Raw genomic sequence first — 12,877 nt, forward strand, 5'->3', positions numbered from 1 at the left:
TTGAAGTGGAATATGCTGCCTTGGAGTGTGGCAAAGCCTCCTTTTCTGGAGATTTTTAAACAGAGATTGGATGGCCATCTGTCAGAAGTGTTTTGATTGTGTATTTCTCCATGGTAGGGGTTTAACTGGAAGGCATTCAGTGAGACCATTTACTGCATTGTGCAGCTGAGTGGATATATATGTCATAGAATCATAGAATAGTAGAGTTGGAAGAGACCCCATGGGCCATCCAGTCCAACCCCCTGCCAAGAAGCAGGAAATCACATTCAAAGCACCCCCATCAGATGGCCATCCAGCCTCTGTTTAAAAGCCTCCAAAGAAGGAGCCTCCACCACAGTCCGGGGCAGAGAGTTCCACTGCCGAACAGCCCTCACAGTGAGGAAGTTCTTCCTAATGTTCAGGTGGAATCTCCTTTTTTGTAGTTTGAAGCCATTGTTCCGTGTCCTAGTCTGCAGGGCAGCAGAAAACAAGCTTGCTCCCTCCTCCCTATGACTTCCCCTCACATATTTGTACATGGCTATCATGTCTCCTCTTAGCCTTCTCTTCTGCAGGCTAAACATGCACAGTTCTTTAAGCCTCTCCTCATAGGGGTTGTTCTCCAGACCTTTGATCATTTTAGTTGCCCTCCTCTGGACGCTTTCCAGCTTGTCAACATCTCCCTTCAACTGTGGTGCCCAGAATTGGACACAGTATTCCAGGTGTGGTCTGACCAAGGCAGAATAGAGGGGGAACATGACTTCCCTGGATTTAGACGCTATACCCCTATTGATGCAGGCCAGAATCCCGTTGGTTTTCTTAGCAGCCGCATCACATTGCTGGCTCATATTTAACTTGTTGTCCACAAGGACTCCAAGATCTTTTCACATGTACTGCTGTCTAGCCAGGTGTCCCCCATTCTGTATCTTTGCATTTCATTTTTTCTGCCAAAGTGAAGTATCTTGCATTTGTCCCTGTTGAACTTCATTTTGTTAGTTTCGGCCCATCTCTCTAGTCTGTCAATATCGTTTTGAATTCTGCTCCTTTCTTCTGGAGTGTTAGCTATCCCTCCCAGTTTGGTGTCATCTGCAAACTTGATGACCGTGCCTTCTAAGTCGTTAATAAAGATGTTGAACAGAACCAGGCCCAGGATGGAACCCTGCTGCACTCCACTCGTGACTTCTTTCCAAGATGAAGACGACGCATTGGTGAGCACCCTTAGGTTTCATGTACACTCTTTTTTGTCCTCCCAACCATACAGTTTATAAAGGCCTCCATCTTCCTTTGTGGACACCTTGGTTAATGTCTTTACTTGCCTATATAACTATAAACATGCAGAATTATTTATGAAAACTCCCTACAATTTTGCATCAATTATTTTTTTGCAGAAGTCCTGAAAATCTATATTTTTTTTAAAAAAAACAAAATAAAGTATTTATTTACTAGAAAGGAGAAACATTTGGAAATCATTTGCATACAGACACATTAAGAAATGTACATACCTAGCAAAGAAGTACTTCACTGAGGCCCCATTATATTGAAAAGCAATTTTCTGCTTAGAAGATCATAATTTGTTCCATTCTGGTTTAACTGATATAAAACTCTTCTCTAATTCTATAAGGATATTTTGGGTAAAATAATAATTGTTAGAGTTTAGGGGATCAACCTATACACACTTGCCTGGGAAAAACTCCACAAAATTTAATTCAGTGGGTTTACTTCTGATTAGACAAAATGCAGGTTGTATTACACTATGTAAAATTTGAAAAATATTTTGTTCTTGGTTTGAAAGTACTATTTACTGTTTAATTGTATGGTCCTTACTTTGAAAGTAAATGTTATACTCTAGAAACTTCGTTATTGTGGCTGCCACAAACTATGTTGAATTGGTAGAAACTCCGAGATATTCATTGAAAACTACAGAAAAATATAATGCAGGATATCACGCAAAAACAAAGTTTTTGTAGTTTAATAAACCTTTTTGATGTTTTTATGATAGAACCAATTAGAAAATGACAGTTATTAAACAGGAACAAATATCATGCTATTTGGTGTTATTAGCTGCTGCAACTGCTACTGTTCCTCTCAACAAACTGGATTGTAGCACATTTCCCACTGCATTTAACTTTGCTAAGTATCTTTGTGCTCATTTCCATCCATGTGTCAATCATTACTTCCTAAAACTTCTCCTACAGCAAACCAATTAAGCTCAAAGCAATTCTTCTCCATTCCCACCCCTTTGGGGATTTCACTTTGCCCTAATACAGCTGTTTAGAAAAGTTTTTCCTCTCTCTTTCACCAAGTCCATCTATTTTCTCCTAGTTATTGTAGTATCATGTATAGTATGGTATATTGAATAAATCCCCTTTCTCCTTGTTAAAATATCTATAGGCTTTTATGATCTCCCTCAGAGAGCTCTAAACCAAGATATAATACCTGGGGCTCTTAATCCTTCCTCATAAATTCAGTCCTTAGCTCCATTATCCATGTTTATTCTTCCAGTTTTCACACGTCTCTCTCTCTCTCTCCCCCCCCCCCCCCCCATATTTACCAAGAATACCTGGGAACTGTTTTTCTTACATCTCACACATTTGCAAGTTCTCACTGTAATTACTCACAGTATTAACTGTGAGTGCTTTTGCATATCTTTTTCATTTTTTAGAGAAGTTTCCCTCCCACCGCACTTTAGGGGAAGAGCTCTAGATCACACAAAAAAGCCAAAATACATAACAGCCTGAAGGTTTTCTATCACCACAGACTCAACTATATGCTGAAGTGTAACTCTGCCTGTGGCCAAGTTCACAATGGAGCCTTTCCTCCAAATGCCTCAATATATAACAAATATTAACATGAAATGAAACCTTTTCAGTTATACAACCTTAATTACAGAATAATCTCCTTAGTGAGATTTGATGAACACCAACACCACTATTCTGGTCCCTTTTTGAAAGGTTTCAATGTACTTTGCTGCTTGTACCTGTTTTGATATGTTTAGGAGGTTTTGTTCTTTTACATCAACATCAAACTGTGGATTTCGCTAATGCAAATTGCATTGATAGCCACCAACTCATGCAGCTTTAAAGAGGATTTAGAAAATCATGGAAATTACTCACACGCTTTGGTAATTTGTCCCTGAACACCAGCTGCAAGGGAACTTGAGAGAAGAGTGTTAGTCAACTCATGGCCTGGCTACCAGTGTCTTATGCAAATCCAGTTGGCCACAGTAAGAACAGAATGCAGAACTACACAGACTTTTAGTTTGATTCAGCACATCTGGTATTGTGTTTGCTTAATTGTCATTGAATCCAATAGGATATAAGTCAAATCATTACTAACTTGTTTCACTGATTTCATCAAAACTTAGAAATGTTACTGTTTTGCACAACAGCTTTCAGAATTCTTCAATTATTTTTCGTACTGACCATGATGTCTTGGAGATTCTGCGATCCATAGTATATAATTCTTACAACAAAATCCAAATTCCACAAACAATACTGTTTTTTAAAGGAGCAAAAACATGAAAGATATTATATAAAGCTGTTTAAGCTTTAATGGTTTCTTCATCAGAGCAAAATGTTTAAAAAATTATACAGGAGAACAATGATGACAACACGAGAGTCACAGGCCAACATTCTTGTGGATTCCCATTGCACTCTGCTATTAGTTATTGACTGTTGAGTTATATTTTTATGATGTTTTATGTTTTTATGTATTAAATACTGCAATTGCAATGTATTTTATGCTGAGATATTTTATAGTTGTTACTGGGCTTGGTCCCCATGTATGCCGTCCCGAGTCCCCTTGGGGAGATGGGGCAGGATATAAGAATAAGATTAGTATTATATTATTCCCTTAGTAACATCTTAACTGATCACATTGCAGACAAAATGTAGACTTGTTACTCTGAATGTATCACTATTTTTTCCCCTTGTGATACTTAACACCTTTGCATGAAGAAGAATCCAGTGAAGCTTTGAAAACTAGCATAATGTATTGAACACCTTTACAGTAACTTTTCCAACTTTTAAATTCCAGTAAGAAACAAAGTTAAATAATATTCTACTCACTATGATAGTCGGTTTTCCAAAACTGGTTCAAAACTATCCTGCAAAACAGGACTTTCCAACATTTCTGTCTGGAGGACAAGATAGATTTATTGAATGCAGTAGGGACCTACTTGCACCCTGATTTTTTGTTGTTGTTGCCTTCAGGATGCTATGTTTATGGTAAAAATCAAGCAGAATTTGGCAGCATTCTTTCTGGAAAAAAGGTTTCCAGTTCAAATTTATACAGTTGTTCTTTAAAAAAACTAGGAGTGTTTTTCTACCCACCCACTGGGCCAACATATTTTGAAAGTAGTTAATACACATAATCTATTCTTTGAAAAAATTGGATTATTCTTCCACAGATTCTTGGAAAAGTTTGTTACATGCTTAGGCTAGAGAGGTATTCCTGAAGGAATGAGAAACAAAGAACATGTATTTACACAGTGTTAACAAAGCATTCTTTCCTACCCAACCATATATGACAAAAAAGATTTGTAGAAATATTCAAAATGGTATTGCCAAGCTTGGTTTGGGCCACACAATCCAATTAACACAAATTCAACTACAGGAGACTGAAGTCAAGTGTCAGAACCCTGCTACTAGAGCCTGGATGTGGCTCTGAGTTTCAGGGTCACTGACATTGATAAGACACCTGCGTCCCAGGACTCGGAGGAGAAACGGCTGATGGACTTGGCGGGGAATTTGCGCGGGGTTTTACTGAGCGGGAAGAGACTGTTCAAATGAGGGGGAGGGTATATAAAGGAGGGTTGGCCGGAGCCTCCCATTCTTGGCTTTTCTGATGTTCATGTTTCCTACAGTAAAAGTTTCTGGTGATATCACAAAGAGTCTTGTGTGTTCATTCAGGAGCGGCTGTGGTGAGCTGACACTAAGCCAAGAATACGGACACCATCCCGCTGTAGCGGTGAGGTGTAACATGCAAGTGGAGGATGAAGAGCTCTTGGGCGCCGGAGGAGGAAGGTCGGAAAGGGCCACTCCCGAGACGGACGCTGAGTTCCACCAGCTGGCGGCCCTGGCGTCATCCACCGCTTATGCCCAGCCAAATGGGGTAACCCAGAGGCGCGGAGTGGTGCGGGGAGATAGCACCGGAGGAGAGGAAGGTTCACCTTCCCCAGGCCCGCAAAAGATGGTGTTTCTGGAGGAGAGGATGTCGGCGATGGAGACCACCCTGGCAGTGATGTCGAGGGCGATGGAGCGCCTGGCGGTTTTGGCGGAGCCGGAGAGAGGAAGGGAACTTCGGGCTAGCTCAATGTGGGACGTGAGCGTGGGAAGCAGCCAGGGCTTTGCAGACCTCCCAGCACCGAAGGGAAGGGAAATGCGAAAGGAGCCCGGCGCCCGGCCCAAGATCCAAACGAGCCTGACGCGGGTGGAGGAGAGTGACGACGAAGGGGAAAAGCCTCCGAGAATCCCGGCTACGCTCCCAACTGAGACCCTGGTGCCCCTGGCGAATGCCGGGCGTGGCACAGGACAAAGGGAAGCAGCAGCGGGGCCCACTGGCCCGCAAGGGGGCTTGCGACGGGCGGAGGATTGGGGATTGCCACCACAGGGACCCCTACCGAGACGAGAGGAGCTAAGGATCGAGTTTGGGGGAGAGTCCTCTGAACTGGATTTTTTCCTGACCACGGTGAGGGGCTATATGGAGGACAATGCCCACACTTTCAGAACGGAATCCAGCCGGGTACGGGCCATTGGTGCAGTGTTGAAGAGGGGAGCGGCCAGCTGGTACGTTCAACTACACGCGCGGCGCGACCCATGTCTGGGGTCACTCCGACGCTTTATGGGGGCCCTGGAGACCCGTTTCCGAGATCCACTGGAGCAGATCCGGGCGAGGGAGGAGTTGAAGACCGTCTCCCAGGGGCAGAGGTCGGTATCTGAGTATGCGGAGGAGTTCCAATGCCTCGCTGAAAAGGTGCCGGAATGGTCTGCAGTGACAAAGATAGAACTCTTCAAAGAGGGGCTCAGGCGGGAGATCCTCTCCTGGGCGGTGCATCGTGATGAGCCTGACACACTGCGCGGATGGATTCAGCTGGCGGGGCGCGTCGAGACATCGCTGGCCCAGGCGAGGAGGCACCGAGGAGGGCTACAGCAGCGGCCGCAGATGAAAGAGGGGAGCCGGAAGGAGGGATCAACCCCAGCCGGGAGGAGAACGGAGCCGCCAGGGAACGTGAGCACCAGCAGGAGGGGCTGCTTCGTGTGCGGCCGTTTGGGCCACAGGGCTGCCGAGTGCTGGCAGAGAAAAGGGGAAGGCGGAGGCCCGCCCAAACCAAGAGCCGTGGCAGGGAAACGCGCCGAGGAAGAACCACCGATGAGGCACCACTCGGGGGGGTTGGTAAGTCAGGACAAAGCCATGATAGTGGTCCCCATTCAGCTGGAAAGTGGCAGCAAACAAGCAACCTGCAAAGCATTTGTGGATTGTGGATGTTCCAGGAACATCATCTCCCCTGAATTAGCCGAGGGATTGGGATGCGAAAGAACGAACCTAGAATCCCCAATAGCTTTTTCGCAGTTGGACGGATCCACAGCATCGGGATCATTAGCTAAGTACAGTGCCGAAGATGTAAAGTGTAAGATAGGGAGTTGGGAAGGAAAGGTGTCATTTGTGATATCACAAATAGCCAGCTATAATGTTATACTAGGCATGCCATGGCTGGGGCAGGCCAACCCGCAAATCAACTGGGAGGATAAGAGCATGATTTTCAGGATGAAGTTGGAAGGAGGGAGCCAGGAAGTGGAAAGGGAGCCGGGGAAAAGGGGGGAGGAAGACTCTATCAGGATAGCAGAACTGGCAGATAAATTACCCCCAGAGTATCGGGATTTTGTGGACGTATTTGATGAGAAGGAAGCAGACAGTTTCCCACCGAAGCGGAGAGTTGAAGTGAAGATAGAGCTAGTCCCAGGAGCAGAGCTTCCTAAGGCAAAAATATACCCAATGTCGGCTAGGGAAAAGGAGGAACTGAGAAAATACATTGATAAAAACCTAGCGAGGGGTTTCATAGAGCCTTCAAATTCCCCTCTAGGGGCGCCTGTGTTGTTCAGGCGCAAAAAGGACCAAACGCTGAGGCTCTGCATTGACTACAGGGGCCTGAATGCAATCAGTTCTGGAAATAAATACCCCCTACCTTTAGTGAAGGACTTGATCGCCCAGTTATCGGAGGGACAGATATTCACTAAATTGGACTTAATTGAAGCATACCATAAATTGCAGATTAAACCAGAGGACAGGTGGAAGACGGCCTTCTCCTGTGCATTCGGATTATTCAATTATCGTGTGCTCCCTTTCGGTTTGTGCGGCGGAGGCGCCGCGTTCATGCAATTAATCAACGAAGTGTTGCATCCATTGTTGTACAAGGGAGTCTTTGTTTTTCTAGATGACATATTGTTAGTATCTCGGACTAAGGAGCAACACATAGAACTAGTCAGGGAAGTCCTGCAAAAGTTGAGAGAAGCAAAACTGTATGCGAAGCTTGCCAAGTGCGAGTTCAATAAAGACCAGATAGACTTTCTGGGGTATAGGATTTCCTCCCAGGGAGTGGCGATGGACCCTGCGAAGGTAGAAGACGTGAGGGGGTGGGAAGCCCCCAAAACACGGAAGCAGCTGCAATCCTTCCTAGGGTTCGCAAACTTCTATAGAACATTTATCAAGGACTTTGCGCGCCTCACTTTGCCATTAACGGATTTGTTAAAGACTAAAGGTAGGGGAGAAACAGCCAAAGTGAAGGCCCCAGGGGCCAAACTGACCTGGACAATAGAATGCCAGGAAGCTTTCGAAGCCCTTAAAAAGCGTTTTACGGAGGAGCCTGTCCTACAGCACCCTGATATGTCTAAAGCCTTTGTGTTACATTGCGATGCGTCAGACCGGGCATATGGGGCAGTTCTGCTACAGAAAGACGAGGGGGGGAACCTGAAGCCATGTGGCTATCTGTCAAAAAAGTTTAGCGATACAGAAAAAAACTGGCCGATTTGGGAGAGAGAAGCCTTAGCGATTCTAAAAGCACTAGAGTGCTGGAGACACTTCCTGGAAGGAAGTGGAACACCGTTTGAGGTGTGGACTGACCATAGAAATTTACAGTATCTAAGATCCCCTCGTAAACTATCAGCGAAGCAAATTAGATGGGCCCAATATTTCAGCCGTTTTGATTTCAGACTCAGATTCTTCCAGGGGAAACATAATATACTCGCTGACGCTCTCTCTCGGATGCCTCAGCACGGGGGAGGAATTCAGGAATCTGAAGGGAGTATTTTTCTTGATAAGCAATGGGGCCTGGCAGTACTAACTCGAGCACAAGCGGCCAAAGAAAACAAACGTACTGCCATTTCCACGGGGGGAGGAGAAATATGGGAGGAAGAGTTGAAGCGAGCGTATGGAATGGACAAATGGTTACAAACAAACAAAGAAAAGGGAGAATTGTGTGGGGATTTGGTGTTTGTAAATAAGAAATTGTATATTCCTGAATGTTTAAGACGAGAAATGTTAAGGAAGTACCATGATAACAAGGGTGCGGGTCATCTAGGCCCCACCAGGACTATTAAACTGTTGGCCAAACAATGCTGGTGGCCCGGAATGAGGAAAGACGCCAGGGGGTACGTCACGCAGTGTGAATTATGCGCAGAGGGAAAAACACCACCGGGGAAGCCCCAGGGGCTATTGCAGAAGGTGGTAGAGCCCATGAGGCCATGGGAATGCGTAGCCATGGATTTTGTAGGCGAACTACCCCCCAGCAGAGGCCACAGATACATTTGGACAATATTGGACTTATTCTCAAAACAGGCACACTTTGTGGCTCTGCCAAAACTTCCTTCAGCTGAAAAACTTGCTGATTTGTATGTGAAGCACGTATATCGCCTACATGGGTGTCCCAACAAGATAATTAGTGACCGGGGAGTCCAATTTACTGCAAAATTTTGGGGAAAATTCTTACAGCTGTTAGGAGCAGAAAGGAACCTGAGCTCGGCCTTTCATCCCGCGACCAACGGGGGGGTCGAACGTACCCAACAGACACTGTGCCAATTCTTAAGGATGTACACCAATTATAGACAGGATGATTGGGCGGACCTTCTTCCGTTTGCTGAGATGGCTTTTAACGGGGCCGTACATTCGGCCACAGGTCGTGCCCCATTCGAAATAGTATACGGACAGGAGGTGGCACCTTTCCCCAGGCTACCCGAGTGGAAGGAAGGGGAGGGCCAGACCGACGAGGAATGGCCGGCCAAAATCAAGCAAGGGTGGCGAACCGTGGTAGAGGCATTGCGGGAAACACAAAAGAAGTACAAGCTCTTTGCGGATCGTAGGCGCCGAGAGGGGGACAAATTGGGCGAAGGAGATCTGGTTTGGCTGAGCACAAAAAACCTGAAATTGGGGTTCCCATCCAAGAAATTGGCTCCACGCTATATAGGGCCATTCAGGGTAGCAAAAAGAATAAACGAAGTGACCTATGAGCTGAGGCTACCAAAGGACCTAGGAAAGGTACACCCGGTATTCCATTGCAGCCTGTTAAAAAAGTATAAAGGAACTCTGGACAGCGGAGAACAATAGTTGTGTTTAATCTTTTCCTTCCAGGACGAAGGGGAGGAGGACGCCATGTCAGAACCCTGCTACTAGAGCCTGGATGTGGCTCTGAGTTTCAGGGTCACTGACATTGATAAGACACCTGCGTCCCAGGACTCGGAGGAGAAACGGCTGATGGACTTGGCGGGGAATTTGCGCGGGGTTTTACTGAGCGGGAAGAGACTGTTCAAATGAGGGGGAGGGTATATAAAGGAGGGTTGGCCGGAGCCTCCCATTCTTGGCTTTTCTGATGTTCATGTTTCCTACAGTAAAAGTTTCTGGTGATATCACAAAGAGTCTTGTGTGTTCATTCAGGAGCGGCTGTGGTGAGCTGACAGTCAAGCATCAGCAACTCCCATTGGCTGAACTGTCAAACATTGCAAATTTCAAAGATGAAGAGGATGGAGACAACAATGAAGAGTGAGGTGTTGGAAAATAGGTCCTACATATGTCATTGTTTTCTGTTTTATGCAAAACAGGTATGGTATCTAGTACAATCTAGTAGTATGTCACGTCTGTGTCACACAATGCTTATAACAAAACAAACTTTATATATCACACCATTACAGTAAATCAGCACTTCTTCAAATTCACATAAGCTTTAAACCGGATTTAAACTCAAACAGTCTATAATTGTAATATCCGGTCCTATAGACATACAGTAAATAAGCACTTCTTCAAATTCACATAAACTTTAAACTGGATTGAAACTCAATCAGTCTATAATTGTAATATCTGGTCCTATAGACATCTTTTATAATGTTACGGTAATGTCCAGGAAAAGTCAATCCTCAAAGGAATCCAGTGCCGTGTAATTACCACACATATTGTGAGGTAATGGATTTAATCAAAAACAGAACAGATTCAATCGTATGTCCTGGATCCTATGTGGTAGATACGGTAGAATACTACTGGTTTTCCGGGTATTTCTCCAGTTTCGGAAACCCTTCTTCATGTAATCTACAATGTGCTTCTTAAATCCTTTTTAGTAGGAAAAGGTTGTAGGTATTCATTGATAGGCTCTGCTTCAGATTTGCTTTACATAGAAATATAGAAATAAAATAAAAGGGAAAACTTTCTGGTACTGTACTTTCACGTAAAGCCATGACAATATAAACCATACATTAAATAGACATGTCGACACCACCATAACTATAGCTTTATAGAATATATTATATAATCAAATAATGTATAATCCCATTCTAACAGAATGTAAATTCACATTTCCGTGGTAAACCTCTATGTGTTGCTTCAGATCTTGTGTAGCGAGCACGCATTTGTAGTCCTGAGGGAACTTAAATACCTTAGTATCATTAAAAAAAACAAAAAACAGGTGAAGTCCAGTTTATCATTCAGGCCCTGCGGGGTAAGAGTTCTCAATCTGAAAATCCAATAAGCCTCCCTTCGGAAAAGCGATTTCTTAATGTCCATGTTAGTTGTGAAATGCAGTTTTTGTAAAGTGAAAAAATGTAAAATGGTTACAAGAGTGAGATTTTTCTTTAAAGTGTACATATAACATCGAGTCAATACTTCCCTTTCTGATCCTTGAAGGACGTTCATGTATTCTAGTTCTCAATTACCTGGCAGTCATGCCGAGATATGATAGGTTACAGGGACATTGGATAACATATATTACATTCTCCGAGGAGCATGTGGTGTAATCCTTTAATATGATTCTAATATTTAATGTTGGATGTAAAAATTGTTTTGTGTTGGTAGTTTGTGTGCAACAATCACAATGTCCACATGTAAAATTCCCTATGATGGAGCTCCTCAGATCAGTGTTGGGTGTTCTAAGAACATATAAGGAATAGACATCTGTGCTTTTCATATTGTTTTCTGTTTTGCCAACATGCTTGTTATGTTGTCTGAATTCATCTGTTTGAAGTTGTGGTTTTTTAAATACAATATGTATTAATCCATTTCATATAAGAAAGAAAGAACAATAATGAGAACACGTGTTCTTAGATCCCCCTGTACCTATGTTGCTTGGATTAAACAGCCCAATTAAAACATTCTTGGTGTCTTGGTTTTTAGCCTGTTCCTGGAGTTATTTGGTACCGATTCAGAAAATTACATTGGATAGACCACATCTGCTCTAGTTTGATATTGGTTATCATGAATTTATGTGGGTGAGCAGGTGGTGCCTGGTAGATTCCATATGCTCTGTATTTCAAAAACTATATCTGATAGAAGAAAACTGGTGCCATTTTTAGAATCAGCAGGTCAAATGTACCCAGAAACAGGGCTAACATTTGAGATACCAAAATATGTGTTTGCCAGTGTTATGAAATGCTGCTAGTATTCCTAGTCACACCAACCCATTGTATCAGAACAATCACATTTGTGTAGATAATGAATACATACTGAGTTGAGAACCTCCAACATCACACCCTTCTTTATTACAGCAACTCTGCTGGCTTGCTAATCTGTGGTCCCACAACCAGTCTTCCAAACAGCTTCCATAAGCTTGCCTTCCTGTCTAATTTCCTACCCAGCATGGCTTGTGTTTCATTTCTTAGCATGATTGTGCAATTTCAGCATTAAAAACAAAATGGTAAATGTGTGTGTCTGTGTATACACCCACTTTGAAATAGGGAGGGGGAAGGAGAAAAATTATCCTTACTGATGTCAATGCTGGCACAGAAGCAGAACAGATCTATTTTACTTAGATAAGTAATAGAAATATGGCAGAATGGGGAACTACTGACCAATTTAACCACTCTTAAAAGAGATGGCAAAACAATTGATAGTGAGATGCACATGGTATCATGTAATATTAGCCACCATCCAGCTACAAAGGAAGTTTGCCTACCTCATATGATACAGTATTTAATAGACATGTGCGAATTCTTCGGAATCATCGTTAATCGGAATAAAATCGTATCTATTTTGGGTTCCGAACGGGCTTCCGAGGTGGTTTGGTGATTCAGAATTAACCTTCCGATTCGAAGCGTTGGAGCCCATTTATTTAATGGCCTCGGAAAACCTTTGGATATATGAGAAAGCGTTTTTAATTAAACCAAACTTTGTTTGCAGGGAGGAGCAGCCTAGCCTGAGCTTGCCTCCTTGCAATTAAATGTTGTGTTAGATATGAAGGAAAGGAGAGGTGGAGATATACAGGGAGGATGAAGGAGATATCAATAGGAAGACAAAGAAAAGGGGATGGAGAAACAGATAGGAAGAAGAGGGGAAAGGGGTTGAAGAAATATTGATAAGAAGAAAAAGGAAAGGGGGATGGAGATATACAGGCATGCTTTGGCTCAGCACACAGATAGTTTTAATGATGAAT

General features: G+C 43.6%; 1 protein-coding gene and 1 long non-coding RNA gene across 2 annotated transcripts in view; both read left to right on the forward strand.

Moving 5' to 3' along the window:
* LOC134298030 (uncharacterized) overlaps positions 1–12,877 on the forward strand; it is a 393,308-nt gene that overhangs the window by 314,366 nt on the left and 66,065 nt on the right. The gene's annotated exons all lie outside the window — the stretch shown is intronic.
* LOC134297663 (uncharacterized) lies at positions 4,605–9,879 on the forward strand. Its single transcript, XM_062975819.1, has 2 exons — positions 4,605–6,369; positions 9,598–9,879. Exons 1-2 carry the CDS (start codon positions 4,822–4,824, stop codon positions 9,637–9,639), a joined length of 1,590 nt encoding a protein of 529 aa, XP_062831889.1. The 5' UTR covers positions 4,605–4,821; the 3' UTR covers positions 9,640–9,879.

Source organism: Anolis carolinensis, chromosome 3 (genome assembly GCF_035594765.1).
Source record: "Anolis carolinensis isolate JA03-04 chromosome 3, rAnoCar3.1.pri, whole genome shotgun sequence".
NCBI lineage: Eukaryota > Metazoa > Chordata > Lepidosauria > Squamata > Dactyloidae > Anolis > Anolis carolinensis.

What these genes read in the sequence shown, in the direction of transcription:
- LOC134297663 (XM_062975819.1), top strand. Translation starts at nt 4,822, where the DNA reads ATGTTCATGTTTCCTACAGTAAAAGTTTCTGGTGATATCACAAAGAGT. An exon ending in GGCACCACTCGGGGGGGTTG is followed by an intron (nt 6,370 to 9,597) that starts GTAAGTCAGGAC and finishes TTTTCCTTCCAG; the next exon opens with GACGAAGGGGAGGAGGACGC.